The sequence below is a fragment of the Papilio polytes genome, unplaced genomic scaffold (genome assembly GCF_000836215.1).
Source record: "Papilio polytes unplaced genomic scaffold, Ppol_1.0 DF823958.1, whole genome shotgun sequence".
Taxonomy (NCBI): Eukaryota; Metazoa; Arthropoda; class Insecta; order Lepidoptera; family Papilionidae; genus Papilio; species Papilio polytes.
In genome coordinates this window covers 40,063-57,648 of record NW_013525246.1, presented here as the reverse complement: position 1 = coordinate 57,648, position 17,586 = coordinate 40,063, and the positions used below count along the sequence as shown (strand labels likewise).

Sequence of the window (17,586 nt, the reverse complement as noted above, 5' to 3'; positions counted from 1 at the left end):
TTGATAAACACATAAACTATTTACAATAATTAGTAAAATCGAATTGTTAAAATTTGCACTTACACTCTTAATCGCGCCTAAAATCGTGGTTGTTTTTTTAAATCCGAATTATGTCTAATGCTTTCTTGACGGCCAGTACGTTATTAAACATTCATCCATATTTTTTTTGCAACTTAAACGATTACAATCTTGTAATTAACTTTTTTATAAAATAATATGTTTTTATTTAATAAATTAATATTTGATCTAAATAATGCTTTTACTTTAAATCATTGCAAAATATATTTACAACTGTTGTCAGCGCCATCTATTATCAACTATTGCTCAACCCAATGAGTTGAATTTAAAACATCGATTATTTCAGCTATGTTTACAAAAATTACGTTAATTTTTAACATTTTAATAACATTTAACTTCTAATTAACAGTTAAACAAAAAAATAACTACCGGTCCTTGCGGAAACATGACTTCAGTCGTCCAATTAGATAATTGACTTATATTCTCGTCTACGAATTCTTCGCTGAATAGTAAATCGCCTTTGCATATACTTGTGCGTCCTAACACAGCTGTTGGTGACTGCTTGCATGTTGTAGCCGCTGTTGTCTCTGATAGTTTTGTACGTCCAGTGGTAAACGACACCGGTGTAGATTCCACGGAACTCTCATTTAACTGTGTAAATTCTGAAATCAAAGAATTTGTTTTGAATAACAGAATAAATATATGTTATTTAATTATTAATTCATATTGTCCGTTATTATTTTTACCGGACTGACAAAAACGTTTGTATGTATGTAATTTCTATCATGACAGTCTACAGCGTAAAGTACTCAATTTTGACGTGATTGAATGAGACATTCATTCGATTCGTCTTTTCTGTAGTTCAGTTTTATTATATTCTAATGAAAATAATAATGGAAAAAATCTAACATACACTGCATTAACCTTTATTTTAATTGCAACATTTTTCTTTTTTTTAAATAAAAACTAAAATAAGTAATTGTTAAATACTATATAGTTCATTTAAACAGTTTACATATCAGGTTAGATGTGATTATTTCGAGAATTTTCTTACCGGTGACAGTCCATTCCCTATTGCTTTGTACGTATCGCATATTGTTCTTCTTAACCAAAACCCAATAGTAGATTTTGTCGCCCAGTTGCAATTGTGTTACCCAATCGGTATGCGTCCAGATGCCATTTTCATAATTGACATTATCTATTTGCCAGACCGTTCCCATATCGATACCGTGCATCTTAATATTGAGATTACCGTGGAAAGAGAACTGTGTGTAACCATCGTCTAAAATAATAATACCCTATTTAGTTATGAAGGAATAAATTAACATCTGCTTTCTCCAGTGATTCCGTCTGAGCGGAATTGGGAAAAAAATTGAGTAGCCTTTGTCATAAAAAGATAACTCACAATTGATGTTTTATGAGTTTTTGTCATAAATTCACGACATTTTCGCGAGAATACGACTAATTCAACTCGCGTCACAATAGAAAGTAAATAAAACAGATAGGACGTCTTTCTCTCTCATCTCAAATCCCCGGTAAATAAACCAAACTCCAAACGCAAATTCCCAAAAATATACATTTTGTGTAATCTTTCTATGTATACAGGTTTTGTTGTGTTCTTCCGGACTAACTTCTAAATGTTTGCCAAATTTCATCTATACCCGTTAAGACGTTTTAGACGTATCTTAAAAAAACAAATATACATCTAAACTTTAGCGTTTAAAATATTAGTAAAAGTAAAATAACGCCCATAAACTTATAGTTATCATACTAATATTATAAATGCGAAAGTTCAGATGGATGGATGGATGGATGGATGGATAGATGTTTGTTAGAGTTTCTAGCCTAAATGGCTCGACGGATTTTGATAATATTTGGCATAGATATAGAAGATAGTCTGGAAGAACACATAGGCTACTCACTTTTGTTTTTATTTTAATTCCACGCAGATGGAATCGCGTGCAAAAGTGTATTCATAATTCTTAGAATAAATATTTGTTACAAAAAAAGTTGACTAAGCATTTATTTTATATTTGAATTCGGAACGAATGTACAAAGTGATGTTTTGTTTTGTGCTGATTGGTTTAAATTCAGGTTCGAGAATATGTCATTTGCATCAGCGTAATCCAATGAAACAAAACTTTCGAATTTGTCTAGATAACTTAGGACCTTTCGGCAATCATTGGTCGGATAACCTTCGAAAAGGTCATACTATCAATACTGGTGCTAAAGAATGGGTTTTTACGGAATTGAGTTGTACCAGAAAAATTATACAAAAACTATTTTATTGATTAATAATATTCATAAATGTATCTTATCTTACTATTATTATAACTGCGAAAGTAAAGATGGATAGAAAGATGTTTGTTAGAGTTTGTAGCCGAAACTTTTGAACGGATCTCGATAAACTAGGTATAAATATAGACGATAGTCTGGAAGAACAAATATTCTTCTTACTGTTGTTTTTAATTCCACGCAGGCGGAGTCTAGAAAGTCTTATATATTTATATAAATACTACTATAAAATTATAATAAAACTTATAATATAATATATATTTATATCTTTCTTGGTCTTGACCTTTTCATAAGTTTATTTTTTATCTAAATAACAATCTAATGGTCAATTCCTAAATAATGTTTTGATAGTGCAATGTCAAGAATTTAGGGCGAAGAGAATGCTTGATTTTTCTCTTGAAACTTAAGTGTTGATTTACGGCTTGTGTTTTTGTAACAATATGCTAGTTTAAAAAATTTTCTATAGTTATCTACTCTTGGTGAAAGGGTTATTAATGATTTTATTTGAAGTAGTCGTTATATTACATTTTTCAACTCTATCAATTATTTTTTTAACATATACTTGAATTTTTAACGCACATTTTCAAAAGCTTCCAAGTCATTACAATTTCATTTTCTCGCAGTAAATAACACACCTGGAATAGAGATCCTAAGTCCCCTTGGATATAACGCTTCCAGCTTTACTTCTGGTACAATGTAGTCTTGGAGCGGCAACCGGGCATCACAATAAAAAAGATAGACTAGTATTAAGAGTACAGAAGTAACCGCCATGACGTCTAGACTGCAGCCCAGCGGTTTATACACTGATTGTTTTATCTAATAATTAGGTTTCGCTCGCGACTCCGTCTGCTTAAGATTTCAAAACAAAATAATGTGTTCTTACAGACTATTCTCTACATCATTCACGAATTTCATCGAGATCTGTTCAGTAGTTTAGGCTACAAACTCTAAAAGTCATCTTTCGCATTTATAATATTAATATGAATAGTAACAATACAGAAAATAGTTGATAAGTGTTTTAGTTTAATAACTAGAATGCTGAACACTTTTATTGATACTAAAGTTATACATATATGGACTTTTATTATCTATTTTTTACAATATAATGACTTTTTTGTTGTTTTTGTACATTAAAAACTTTTTTAACCTTATAATTTGTTTTATTTGTAACAGATCTGAGTGAGGAAATAAATAAAACTAATTCAAATATTGCGTAACTTTTATTTATCACAACTATAACATCTTGAGTATTTTGTTCATTAATTTTTACATTATCTTAAATTTTCAATATAAATATCTTGCAATAACCTAACCTAGTGCTTGTTAGCGCTTTTCAAAACTAGATATATTATCTTCGTAAATAACAAAAAAGGCACTTTTGATAATTTAACATACGGAAAGAAAACTGAATCTTGGTCTATAACTGTAGTACAATCGGGGAAAATGTCGGTGTTCCACATCAAAAGCTACAATCGTTTGAACATTTTGAAAGACGGATGACAAAAACCAAAACAACGCAGCTTATGAGTGTGAAATACGAAAAAAGATGCAGTAACACACGGCTAGTTTCTTTTTATTATTATCCCTTCATCACTTACTGCTATCTAATTATTTATTTTGTAGGAAGAGAATGAACAAGAATCTTTCTCCTGGAACATCGCGATTTTCCGCGACTGTATCAGGAGCACATAAAATAGCTCGTACTAATTACAAAGCGTAGACTTTAACATATTCCACTTTCAGGTTAGCATCGAACCAAGTCGGAAACCAATTGTCTTGAGCGTTATAGAAGTTGACAGTTGCTTTGTTGTTCTTATTCTTCCAAGGCTTTTCAGGACCGTCGGTGAAGTCATGAATACCACCCACTCGAAGGCCGAGAGCGACGTAGAACTGTAAGAATGCATCTTAATAATATGATAAATGAAAAATAAGAAAGTTTAGATGGACGGATGGATGATTGTTAGAAGTTATAGTCTAAGCGGCTGAATGGATATCGGTGAAATTTGGCGTAGAAGATATTCGGGAAGAACACATAGGCTACTTACTATAATTTTTTTTCAATTCCAAGTCTATTGGATGAATGGCATTTAAATTGCATAACAATGTTTCATTTTGTTTTAACTATAGTGAGCTTATGGAAAAATTATTATCTCCTACGCCTAAACGACTAAGGAATAATTTGATAAAATACTTCAAATAATGATTTTTAGTACCATTTCGTCGAGCGGCGCCATAACTGATCCTTTCACCCAATGCATGGCGTGAGGTACCGCATTTTGTCTCGCCGTATTATAGAACCCTTCACCAGGGTCCACAGTGCCGTACATTTCTCCATCGACAAACAGCTGCATGCCGTCTGTTGAAAGAAATAAATTAAAATGCCTATAAATTTATGAAAGAATCCCGCAATTGAGTTGCTTTGTTGACATTCAATGATCATTGCCAACTGTCAAAGTCGGACAAGTCCAAAGAAAAATGGGTGAAAAACTGGTTTGAGCTCTATTCTTTTTCTCTCTCTCTCTCTCTCTCTCTCTCTCTCTCGCGGAATATCAGCGCTGGATACCTCTTTGAGTAGTACCCAGCATTCATCATCATTTTAACTCACCTGGTTTCCACACCAAGCTGTAGTTATGAAAGTCCTTGTACCAGCTGTCAATTCCTATCTTCTCCTTCATGAGGAAGGAGCGGTATGGTTCAGAGTCGGACAGAACCGGTCCGCCGTACAACTTCTTCGCGAAGACCGCATTCCCTTTGGTGAAGGCGATTCTGATCAGACCGGACTCATAACGCTTATCGCCGTAAACTTTGTCACGGGGCTCTAATGTTATCTCTGAAAGAACAAATCAATGTAGTCTGGATTGAAGATAAGCGTAAAACTACCCTAAGTTTGAAAATGACTATCGTTTGTTTCTTTTAAATCTTGGATAGAATTCTATATAACTTTATAATGGTCTAGACCTGGTGTTATCCAGCTTCCACTGGGCAGCTTAGCACGGACTTCCAATCTGCCGAACTTGAAATTGAACTTGTTCCTAGTTGAGATTTTCCCTGTGATCACTGGCGGCAAGATCTGTGCTCCTGAGGCGACTTGTTTACACTCCCTGGTGCCGATTTGACCAGTGCATCTGATGAAGAAAATAACATATTTCATCTAACAGTCAAAAAGTAATTTGACAATATTTATTGCTATTAATCAACTAATAGCTTACTAGCTTTCGCCTGCGACTCCGTCCACGTGAAATAAAAAACAAAAGTGAGTAACCTATGTGTTCTTCCAGACTATCGTCTAGGCCGTTTAGGCCGTTTAGCCGTTTAGGCTACAAACTCTAACAAACATCCATCCATCCATCTAAACTTTCGCATTTATAATATTCAGTAAGACTAAGTTAGGTAGAACTCACGTGTTAGACAAATCCAGTTGTTCATTAACAAAGCCCTCGTGGTATTTAGATTCAAGAAGTACTGGATTTATAGACAAGATCCCATTTTCTACACTGAGAGTGCCGTCCGCCATGTACAGGTTGAATGGATAGTCCTGAAAGGAATCTTCATTTACAAATACATTTTTCATGATTAAATTGACGATGGTTTTTCTTAAACTAAAAGACTACTAACCGGCTCTTGAGGAAATTTAATTTCCGGATCCCAATTAACCAAATCTTTGATATTATTCTTATCAAATTCTTCATTAAAGAGTAATGCACCTTTACAAATGTTAGTGCGACCAAGCACGGCGGTCACAGAACCTTGACAGGGCGGGGCAGATGTGCCTCTCGTTGGGATGTTTGGTGCGGTTGTGACAGTTGGGGATACCACTGGTGGCACGTTTGGGGATAACGTCGCTTGTCCATCAACTGGATTTCCGTCCTCGTTCACAAACTCTGAAATTTGGTATATGATCAATCTATGCTATTAACTCTGGTCGCAAACAGAAATTACAAATAACCAACTATCTACAATTAATAAATTCTTTACCAGTAACTGTCCATTCTCCATTATCTTGCCTATAACCTAATCCATCTTTGATAACATACGTCCAAAAATAAATTGTATCTCCAAGCTTTAGTTTAGCATTCCTATCTCTAAACGTCCATCTATTGTTCTTTGCTTTGGTGATGTCTCTAGACCATTGTCCGGCCTCCAAGCCCTCCATTTCTTGATTGAGGTTACCGTGAAAAGCGAAGAGGGAGAAACCATCATCTAAAATGTTATTATTTTCTCTATTAGTAAATGCAATTAGATTTTTGATAAAGCTTTGAGCATAATAGCATTATATCATGAAAATTTACGAGAAAGTAATCGTAGACACAATTTGTATTAGATCTGTGCAGTATTTGGCATAAAGTACAATCAAGACGCGTTTATTTTGTCTATGAAACTATATAGCTCGTAAATTTTCGTGCTAGTCGTAATGATGCGGATTGTTGTGCACTGCTTAAAGATTCAAACAATGTAATTTATCCCTCCTAATATCCCTTATTACCTCTTAAAAAAGATATGTAAATTTGATCGTGCTAGTTGAATCCTCGGTTATTAAATACCTTTAGGTCTGTATCAAAACAAATATTGTAGAATAGCCTTCAGTCTTATGTATTTGAAGGCGTGTTATGAACAGGTTTATTATTTCTTTTAATATTTAAAACTTGTTTTTATATACTTAAACTGGATGGCTCGACAACGATGTAACTAGCGTGAAATTCGGAGAGTCTCAAGTTCATTGGCTGTGTGCAATTGATGTATTCAATCTGTGATGTAAAAAGTTTATAGTGTCAATGACATTGTGGATGGTCTTATTACTGTACTAGTTTTCGCCTGCGACTCCGGCCGCGTGGCGTTCTAAAATACAAAATTTAGTAACCTATGTGTTCTTCCAGACTATACTCAATGTCTATGCCAAATTTCATCGAGATCCTTTCAGTCGTGTAGGCTACAAACTCTAGCAAACATACATCCATCTAAACTTACGCATTTATAGTATTAAACATGACTAGATATGTTTCTGAATATGTTGTTAAACAGATTGATGATGAAAATCTTTATAATGACCACCATTTTAAATTGCATCTAATTGCTTGGTTGAATTTTATCTTTTTTTGAAATATAAATCCTTGATTTACAACCGTCTCTCACACTATACAGTTTAAAACTAGTAAATCAGGTTACATGATGATCGTTGATTGTTTTTTTTTTGTTGTAATTATGGTTACAATCACGTAGAGGAAAATGACCCCGCATTTTTTCTATGTGGATATAAAAAAGTACAAAACTTGGAACATTTTTTTCCTTTCAACGACACATTTTATTTTTTAACGTTTTCACGCTTAAGCAGGAATCCATATCGATTGATGAATTATTTTTTTTAGAAAGGTTAGGCCTCGGAAACTGTTAGATACCAAAATAAATTTCCAATATAACCTTTTATAGCTCTAATAAATTAATAACTTCACAAGTTAACTTTGCTTAGTAGTTTATTTAATAGTATATCTATGTCTTTATTTAACGGATCTCAGATTTTAGTGTATTTTGATTTCATATTCCCTTACCACATAATTTCATACTCTCTTACATCTTACTTCTTAGTAATCTTTTTATTTTTAATATTATAAATGCGAAAGTTTAGATGGATGGATGTTTGTTAGAGTTTGTAGCCTTCACGACTGATAGGATCCCGATGAAATTTGGCAAAGACATTTAGAATAGTCTGGAAGACCACATAGACTACTAACTTTTGTTTTTTCTTAAACCTCACGATAACGGGAAAAGCAATATATTTAAAAGATCAGAAATAAGAAATCGTTCCTGCTTAGAAATAATTATTTTTTACACAAAAAGATGTAAAACTACAACAAGGAAAACTTATACGAAAACTAATTAAAGAATTCGATACAGACATGAATTATAATAAAAAACTAACGAATTACCTGGTATCGAAACTCTGAGGCCTTGAGGATAAATAGCTTCTAATTTTGCAGGAGGTACTGTGTACTTCTGAGCCCTTGCTTGAGCATCGCACCACACAGCCCATGCTAAAACACTCACGATAATAGATTTACACGCCATGACGTCCGACTTCGATGACGGACGACGGCGCAATGATTTTAATTCCACCTGTATATTTGCCTACAACTCGAGAATCAGTGATGTCACTGAATTACCTTAATGTTTTAAAGAATCGTCAATAGGTGGAGTATGATTTGAACATCAGATTGTAGATGACGATGAAAAAACGTATCTATCAGATATATTTAGATTAAGATTTAGTTCTTAGTTGTTTGTAAAAATAGTTATCAGGAGTTTTGTAACTAAATCTATTCAAGAGATGTTAAGAAAAAATCTAATTTCAACTTCATTGAGTTAACAGAGTAGACTCTGGTCTTAAGTCCAAATTGTCATGAAATAAAAAGAAAATTGTATTAACATAACAAATGTTTATTTCACTAACACAATTACAAAGCGTACACCCTGACATAGTCTACTTTCACCGCAGCATCAGACCAGGTCGGGTACCAGCTGTCCTTTGCGTTCCAGAAGTTTAACAAGGCTTTGCTATTCCTGTTCCTCCAGGGTTTGATGGAATCATCGGCGAAATCATTGACACCGCCAACACGAAGACCAAGAGACACGTAAAACTGTAAAAAGTCATTTACAATCAGTTTTAAAACAAATAAAAAACCAAAGACTATCGTAACGTACTTTTTTACAGAACATAAAGAGGGAAAGAATAATAGATTAAATGAATAGGAAAGTATCTTGATTTTTCTCTCTATTTAAAAGGAAACTCTTAAAATTATTGTCTTTGCTGTCCAATTTATCGATGTTGATTTCGGACATTGCTATAGTGAAAGGATTGTATAATTTAAAATGCATACCATTTCATCGAGAGGTGCCATTGCAGTGCCGCGTGACCATTGCGCTGCGTGCTTCACTGAATGTTTCAAACCGGACGAGAAGAATCCCTCGCCGGGGTCAACAGTACCGTACATATCGCCGTCTACAAACAACTCTAAACCATCTGCAAAGAAAAAGGAAATAATAGAAAGGGAAACTGCATTTGAGGGAGGTGGGGATGCATGGGAAAGGGAAATATCCTTCTTTCTGTGCCCCATCCTCAGTCGATCAGAGGTGGCTTTTGTAGATGTTTATGGACAGCCACATTGCGAATAAAAAAACCAAAGTTATTAAGACTTTGTTTAGACTAGAGTACTGTTAAGTTTACGAACTGTACTGTTAAGTTTAAGACCATAATATGAATACGGCAATCTACTTCTGCTGCTTTTGATGTTCCTCCCACTAAATAAAGCAATCTACTGATACTTTACTGACCTGGTTTCCACACCATGCTGTAGTTGTGGAAGTCCTTGTACCAGTTGTAGATTCCAGTCTTCTCCTTCATGTGGATGGTTCGGTACGGTTCCGAATCTGACAGCACCGGTCCACCGTACAACTTCTTAGCAAAGAGCGTATTCCCTTTGGCGAAGGCGACTCTGATCAGACCTGACTCGTAGCGTTGGTCGCCGTACACGCTGTCACGAGGTTCCAATGTTATCTCTGCAAAAGTCATAAAGGTTATAAGCAAGTCTTAATTTAAAGCAGAAATGAAAAGCAAACACGGTTAACATTTGAAAGAGAAATCTAGGATTTCATGAAACATGAAACAGTTCATTCATGCTAGGCTCGTCTATTGTATACTTTAAGTTTCTTCTTTCCTAGAATGTCGGATATAATTTGAATATTTACTCCACAATCAAGATACACTCATGGTTTGAACAGCAGAAGACTGATGTTACCTGGTATCAACCAATTTCCTTCGGTTAGTTTGGCTCTGATTTCAATTCTGCCGAACCTAAAGTTAAACTTATTCTTGGTTGTTAGTTTGCCTGTGATGACGGGAGGCAGGATAAGGAAGCCAGATGCGACCTGAGCGCATTCCCTCGTCCCCATGCGACCTGTGCAACTATAAAAAATACTTCTATAGTAAATAATTATTAACGCTACACGTTGAGGATGTTCCAAAAGATTAAATTTCAGAATATAGTTAAGTATATTATGAGTTAAATCGTTATTAAAATGTTTAATATTTTCGTATTGCATTAATTGTTTCGTTTTTAACTTTAAAAAACATTCAATAAGTAGAATTCATAAAATAACTTACGTGTTGGCCAAATCTAAGCGTTCATTTATAATATCTTCGTTATATTTGGACTGCAAGAGGGATGGGGAAATGGAGAGGATGCCTTTATCAAGTCCCAAAGAATCCGTCATGTACACGTTGAATGGATAATCCTGTATAGGAAGTATTTTATTATAATAATTAGCTATCATATGTTAATGTAAGAAATGCGAATATATGCATGTCTTTTACTATGTTATTTGTTAGATTTAGGACATATAGTCTGGAACAACACATGTCCTACTTTAGTAAGTAGAGTAAGAACTTAGTAGTTCTTTTTTTATTGGCGGTATAAACTGGTTATGTTGTCTATATCTATATGTATACTAATACTCGTATTATAAAAAAAGAAAGATTTGAATTTTTGTATGTATTGAAATAACTCCAAAACTACTGGACCTATTTCAAATTTTTTTTTACCATTACAAAGCTACGTCATTACAGAGTAACAGGCTGTATTTTAACTATTTTGTTAATTTCACGCGAGCGATGTTGCGGGCAACAGCTAGTAAATTATATTTATTTTGTGATCATTTTTGCATGAGTATTATTATTTTGATATATCTATGCTTTACAATACATATACACTAGCTGTTGCTCGCGACTTCGCCCGCGTAAGGTTAGAAGACAATACAAAATATAACCTATGTAACTCACTAATAACATAGCTTTCTTTTGGTGAAAGAATTTTTAAAATCGGCCCAGTAGTTTTTGAGTTATTTCAATACATACAAAATACAAATCTTTCCTCTTTATAATATTAGTATAGTATAGACTGTGATATTTGTATATAATTTATTGTAAAACATACGCTTACATCAGATATACCGGTTTATATGATTCTCATATGTATATTACAAAATATATTACGATTATGCAAATTGATTAATAATAAGAGATGCGCTTAGAACATTGTTGAAGAATTTATTTCATAGAAAACTCATAATTTTGGTCAATATAAAAAGTAAGACAGGTTTATTAAATACTAACTGTTGCTCGCGACTTCGCATGCGTTATATTTAAAATAAAACATCTATGTTACTCACAGATAAATTACCTTTCTAACGCAGAAAGAATTTTTAAAATTTGCCCAGTAGTTTTTGAGTTATTTCAATATATACAAAAATACAAATCTTTGTAACATTAGTATAGATATATATTTAGTTCCTATTCTGTGTTATTCATGGGATTCCGCGTGGAAACAAGCTTTCATTGAGCTAAGATTATCAGTAAATGAACTTTGTTAATAGTTCACAATAAACAATATTAGAATGGCGGGATTCGAACGTAAGACCATTCGATCGATAGCCGTATTAATCATTAAGTTTCTGTCATTTCTAACTCACCGGCTCTTGTGGGAACTTGACCTCTGGATCCCAATTAGTTAATTCCTTAATATCACTCTTATCAAATTCCTCAGCGAAAAGAAGATCGCCTTTACATATTTTTGTTTTACCGAGAACAGCGCTTTGTGATTCTTGACACGACGAGGTGACAGTCACTTCTGGTTTTAAAGTTGCAGGTGTACCGAATTTGGAATCAAAAACAATAGACGGTGAGTCGGTGACGAACTCTACCCGAGTTGGGTTGCCATCCTCATCGACAGATATGCCATTGTTGTTAACAAATCCTGAAAGGTTTAAGATTATTTTTAATGTCTATTTTGCGATGTTAAAATACAGCGCTTAATCGATCAAGTAATTTTCCTTCAAATGACAGAAGGTAAATGTTCGTACATCTCTTGCGTAAACCTTTGCAGCCTTACAAATAAACGCGGTATCAAGTTAACTTTATACCGCTTTTATTTGTTTAAGTTTAAACTTAGAAGTAAACTGAGTTTAAACAAATATTAGTACAAATTTTGCTTATACTTAGTTTATTCCTAAGTTTAACTATATACCGCCTTTAAAAGATTTTAGAGCAGACATCGTTTTACAACTTACAATTTAAATGGTATATTCACATCCAACGGGTTGTTAAGAGATTTTAACCAGTTTGAATTGGTACTTGAAAACGCTAGCGGCTAGTGAGATGTTCGTGCCCACGAGTATGCAGAAGTACTGATGCAGATTATAATCAGATATTTTGGCATCTATTACAAACGTTTGCAGGTTCTCTTTCTCACCTGTCACAGTCCATGAACCTTGTTGAATGTTTCTCTGTCCGTTCTTTAATACAAAAGTCCAATAATAGATTGTATCCCCGAGCTTTAATTTGGGTTTATTTTCCTGATACACCCATTGATCGTTTTCAGGGAAGGGTATATCTTTCGAATATTGACCCATTTCTAAACCATCCAGTTGTTTGTTCACATTACTCCGAAAGCCATAAAACGAGTATCCGTCATCTAAAAAAAGTTAAGTAAAGTACATTGAAATATGTGTGTGCGTTAAGGAGGAAAGGTAGCCCGGGGTACTGGTCAGCAAATGGCGTGAAATACACTGTCTCATAATAGCCTGTTAAACTCTTAATTCTAAAGTATTGTTAAATAAGCGCCCTAAAAATCTCTCACTGGCAAACGTTTAATCCGGTATCGTGAATTAAATGTAATATCTCTTTTTATCTTATAATATCATAGTTTTCTAAAGCTCTAAAACTGAGGTCAAATGAACTATTGAAGGATAAGTAAGTTACTATAAATTTACTGTTTTAATCCTTTTAGGTTATTTTTCAAACGTTAGTAATGAATTATCATATATTTTTTTTAACGGACTTCCCAAAAGAAAGAGGTACTCAATTCGTCTGTATGTTTTTTTGTAGAAATATTTCGGCAATAAAAACTAGTTTTAAAAGACCGAGAACATTGTTAGTTATTGAATTTAAAAGCTTAAAGAACTTACTTGGTGCGGATACTCTGAATCCTTTAGGATATATCGCTTCGATTTTCGGTTTAGGCACTGTAAAACTGATCACTGTTGGTAATACACATGCACTGAAGAGTAACAATTTAATAATTAACATTGTAACGTCCAGCTCACACGACGGTCAAATGCGGAATGAAAAACTTGTTGATATAAATGCCAAATGTTAATGTCTGATGTCGTTTTTTTATAAAAGAACTAGTCTACAGTGAAGAATCAATTCTGCATCAACTGTCTCGTGAATTTTCCTTGTCTAAACAAATTTTAATATTTATGAATTTCTAAAAATTTCTAAAACCATAAACTATAAGTGTTAAAAAGCGTCAGTGCAAATATGTTCTGATGGCTAAAATATTCTCTCTGCCCACTTCGTGTCATACGGTGTTGGTGTTGACGTCAGAACTTAGTGTCTTCCACTTCCCTATCTTTAGCACATCTTTCCACCTTGTATTGTTTCTGCCTCTAGATGACATGGTAATCTTCTTACAAACATTATAAATGCTAAAGTTTAGATGTATGGATGGATGGATGTTGGTAACGATACTCCAAAACATCTCAAAGATGGCAAAGATGTATAACATAGTCTGAAAGAACTTCTTAAGTTTATTTTTTAATTCGGAGCTGATGGAGTGGCGGAGGGGGGGGGGCGACAGCAGTTGCTAATTAATCTTTAATAAAAGATCTTGGACAAATTAACTTCACGTGGGTTTTTACTTCAATTGTCAACGTCATAATGTTTATATTAGTTGATACGGAATTAAATATAATCATGTATAAGGTCAAACATTTGTACCGCAGAGCACCTACTGCGATAATTCCTTTTATCTGAACGGTTTTGTTTTTTTTGTATTTCCACTATTAAGAAGCAAAATTAAAAAACAATCTAAAATATTGATGACTAGCTGTTGCTCGCGACTTCATCCGCGTGAAATAATGAAAACATATATTTACTAAATACCCTTGAGTGTTGTCTAGCTTCTGTCCTACTGCCTGTAAAATATTGCTCATAGCAATAAGGCCGCCCTTGCACATATCTTGTTTTAGTATAGTTTTTTTAACTTATGTATTTTAATTGTTGTGCAAGTTTTAATAAATAAGTAAATAAAAACATACCTTATTACTCACTGATAACGTAGCTTTTTAATGGTGAAAGAATTTTTGAAATCGGTCCAGTAGTTTTTGAGTTATTTCAATACAAAAATACAAATCTACTTTAAAATATTAGTATTTATTATAATTTTAGGTGAGCTAGCATTTTGACCTTTCATTTGTCTTTCAAGCACCATTAAAAAGTATACTTTTTAAGACAACAAATATTTAATATCAAATACAAATTATCGAAATTGAACCCTATATCCTGTAGTTTAGAGTTCATTCTACTCCTGTGTCGTGAGTACGGTTCGCGAGCAGTGTTCGAAATTTGGATGATGATGAAAAATCCTATCTACATACATACATTTAGGGCCTGTCCCACCGGTGGTAGATAGAGGCCCTGATAGTAGAAATATGACGTCACGTCAGATAAAATACAAAATTTCTGTCCCACCAATTTTAAATAGCAGATAACGCTGTGACGTTTTAAATGTCAATGTCATTCTTTTTACAAGCGCCATACAAAACCTTTTCGATTCTGTCCCACGGGTTGCTGATAAAGAGTTCTGGATAATGTCGAAATTACATGAATGTCACAATGACTTCAGATATGGTGGAAAATCCAGTCCCACAAATTTCGGATAGGTAAAATAGCAAATTTACGAGCTCCTAATTTGACTGCCAGATCGAGTGACCATTATCTTTTTATCAACTAGATAAGAAAACATTATTTGGTCTTATTTTGAGTTAATGTCAATGTTTTGACTGAAAATAGATTTGTTGAGTTTTGAGAAGATGAATTTACGATTGTCTTGTAATATAACATGAATATACCGTCCCCACAATCACTCAGTAGTGAGAAATTGAGACGATAATCTAGCATGGCAATGGGTTATGTTTCGAGTGACAAACTATACTTTTTGTGTTTTTGAGTTTACTTATGGCAGTGAAGTTTGCATCTTGCGAAGTAGTCTTACATGGAACCGTAACATTATAACAGTAATCCGTTGTCAAAATGATGCAACGCAATTCATTCAACGTAATATTTTGTTGTTAAAATTATTTTTCTTATTATATTTGTTAATTTTTACTATTAGCTGTGTTATTATCCTTTGTTACTATAAAAGCTTGTTATGTATTAAATAATATATAAATAAAATATTCTATTCAAGGGCTATTATCAAAAAGTTGGCTTTGCAAACGTTTAACAAATAGTTTAAAATTAGAATTTAGATTTACTATTTCAGGTGGTAAGTTATTGAGCATGTCATCATCACCAGCTCACTATACGTCCCCACCGAGGGGCTCGGAGCCTACCCTAAATTAGGGTGATTAGGCCATAGTCAACCACGCTGGCCCACTGCGGGTTGGTCGACTTCACACGTATCTTTGAATTTCTTCGTCGATATGTGCAGGTTGCATCACGATGTTTTCCTTCACCGTGAGAACATCGGATAAATTATGTACATATGAAAATTCAAAAAATCGAAAATCACATTGGTACACGGCGGGGTTCGAACCCAAGACCTGTAGATTACAAGTCAAGTGCTTAAACCACTGAGCCACCGACGCTCTTGAGCATGTATGGTAAACGTTTTCCAATTGTTCTGTCGCCGTAATAATTATTAATTCTGGGTACTATGTATTTGCCACGAGAGGCTGCCCTAGTGCTGTGTTGGTGTGATTGTGTAGTAGTTAAGTTATTCTATTTTTTTGATCTACAGATAGAAAGATAAGTTTATGCTTTAGACTAGCCGGTAATATCTTACATATTTTAAAAAGTTTATAATAATTATCTTCACATTTATGGCTAGTTTTACTATTGACTAATAATTTTAAAAAACTTATTTGTAAATTCTGTATTTTTTAACGTACGATTTAAATGTTAATCCATAGCTGTCTAAACCATAAGAAATAACTGATTCTACCAGGGCTTTATACATGATTTTAAGTATTTTTTGTGGTACAATGTCTTTTAGGTGGTAGAATTTACCCAACAATATTCTTAATTTGTTACATTCATAATCTACATGTTCTGACCATTAAAAATGTTAATCTACTTATAAACCTAAATAAGTAACAGAAGGTACAATTTCTATTGGTGTACAACTACATTTATGGACACTATTATTGTGAAAACAACTATACGGATGAGTTATTACGGTACAGGTCATGTTAGGTAAATACATATATGGTGATCTTATTATAAGCATTTTCGTTTTTTGACCATTAACAATGTCATTATCATGAGACCATTTCACTATGTTATCGACATCCTGTTGCACGAGGCGTTTGATCTCGTCGACATCGTGGCCCGCTCGCAGCACGCAAAGGTCGTCAGCGTACATGTAAGCGGTGCAATGGCGCACCACTTCGCACAAGCTGTTTACATGGAGCAGGTAGCAGAGGGGTCCACAGCAGGAGCCTTGAGGCACGCCGCAGCGAACGCCGTGCGGCTCGCTGCTCATATCGCCCACCTGTACGCGGAAGCTTCGCTTGCGCAGGTATGCGGAACCACAAGTTTAACGGATGATCAATCAACATTATTAGGGAATTTATGAGAATTTGGTAGTACTGCCCCTAAGATTTAGTTCTTAGTTGTTTGTAAACATATTTATAAGCGTTAAGCTAGTTATTAGGAACTTGCTAGTATTGTAACTAAATCTATTCAATGCGATGTTAAGAAAAAAAATCTAATTTCATCGAGTTAAAAGAATAGACACTGGTCTTAAGTTTAAATTGTTATGAAATAAAATAAAAAAATATAACACATGTATATTTCACAATTACAAAGCGTACACCCTGACATAGTCTACTTTCACCGCAGCGTCAGACCAGGTCGGGTACCAGCTGTCTTTTGCGTTCCAGAAGTTTAACAAGGCTTTACTGTTCCTGTTCCTCCATGGCTTGATGGAATCATCGGCGAAATCGTTGACACCGCCAACACGAAGACCAAGAGCCACGTAAAACTGTAAAAAGAAATTTACAGTCAGTTTTAGAACAAATAAAAAACAAAAGACTATCGTAACGTACTTTTTTACAGAACAGAAAGAGGGAAAGAATAATAGATTAATAGGAAAGTATCTTGATTATTCTCTCAATTTAAAAGAAAACTCTTCAAATTATTGTCTTTGCTGTCCAATTTATCGA

General features: G+C 34.0%; 3 protein-coding genes across 3 annotated transcripts in view; all 3 read right to left on the bottom strand.

Annotated features, from left to right (window-relative positions):
• Window positions 1-3,127, bottom strand: part of LOC106101661 (beta-1,3-glucan-binding protein-like) — a 6,030-nt gene extending 2,903 nt beyond the window's left edge. Inside the window, exons 1-3 of the mRNA XM_013280970.1 lie at window positions 2,949-3,127; window positions 1,073-1,300; window positions 448-680 (exon numbers count right to left, since the gene is read on the bottom strand). Coding sequence (XP_013136424.1) covers window positions 448-680; window positions 1,073-1,300; window positions 2,949-3,084 — 597 coding nt within the window. The 5' untranslated portion in view covers window positions 3,085-3,127. The remainder of the gene's footprint in view (window positions 1-447; window positions 681-1,072; window positions 1,301-2,948) is intronic.
• An 835-nt stretch (window positions 3,128-3,962) lies between these two features.
• LOC106101710 (beta-1,3-glucan-binding protein-like) lies at window positions 3,963-8,412 on the bottom strand. Its single transcript, XM_013281025.1, has 8 exons — window positions 8,235-8,412; window positions 6,289-6,513; window positions 5,929-6,194; window positions 5,715-5,848; window positions 5,272-5,438; window positions 4,919-5,143; window positions 4,527-4,669; window positions 3,963-4,203 (listed from the first exon to the last, which is right to left on the bottom strand). The coding sequence occupies exons 1-8, from the start codon at window positions 8,371-8,373 to the stop codon at window positions 4,021-4,023; spliced, it is 1,482 nt and encodes a 493-aa protein (XP_013136479.1). The 5' UTR covers window positions 8,374-8,412; the 3' UTR covers window positions 3,963-4,020.
• Window positions 8,413-8,721: 309 nt separating this feature from the next.
• Window positions 8,722-13,605, bottom strand: LOC106101711 (beta-1,3-glucan-binding protein-like). Its single transcript, XM_013281026.1, has 8 exons — window positions 13,324-13,605; window positions 12,609-12,830; window positions 11,830-12,113; window positions 10,466-10,596; window positions 10,101-10,267; window positions 9,637-9,861; window positions 9,183-9,325; window positions 8,722-8,942 (listed from the first exon to the last, which is right to left on the bottom strand). The coding sequence occupies exons 1-8, from the start codon at window positions 13,442-13,444 to the stop codon at window positions 8,760-8,762; spliced, it is 1,476 nt and encodes a 491-aa protein (XP_013136480.1). The 5' UTR covers window positions 13,445-13,605; the 3' UTR covers window positions 8,722-8,759.
• Window positions 13,606-17,586: the final 3,981 nt, after the last annotated feature.

What these genes read in the sequence shown, in the direction of transcription:
- LOC106101711 (XM_013281026.1), bottom strand. Translation starts at nt 13,444, where the DNA reads ATGTTAATTATTAAATTGTTACTCTTCAGTGCATGTGTATTACCAACA. An exon ending in CAGCATGGTGTGGAAACCAG is followed by an intron (nt 9,326 to 9,636) that starts GTCAGTAAAGTA and finishes TTTTCTTTGCAG; the next exon opens with ATGGTTTAGAGTTGTTTGTA. An exon ending in TGGCACCTCTCGATGAAATG is followed by an intron (nt 8,943 to 9,182) that starts GTATGCATTTTA and finishes GACTTTTTACAG; the next exon opens with TTTTACGTGTCTCTTGGTCT.
- LOC106101710 (XM_013281025.1), bottom strand. Translation starts at nt 8,373, where the DNA reads ATGGCGTGTAAATCTATTATCGTGAGTGTTTTAGCATGGGCTGTGTGG. An exon ending in CCTCAGAGTTTCGATACCAG is followed by an intron (nt 6,514 to 8,234) that starts GTAATTCGTTAG and finishes ATAACATTTTAG; the next exon opens with ATGATGGTTTCTCCCTCTTC. An exon ending in TGGCGCCGCTCGACGAAATG is followed by an intron (nt 4,204 to 4,526) that starts GTACTAAAAATC and finishes GCATTCTTACAG; the next exon opens with TTCTACGTCGCTCTCGGCCT.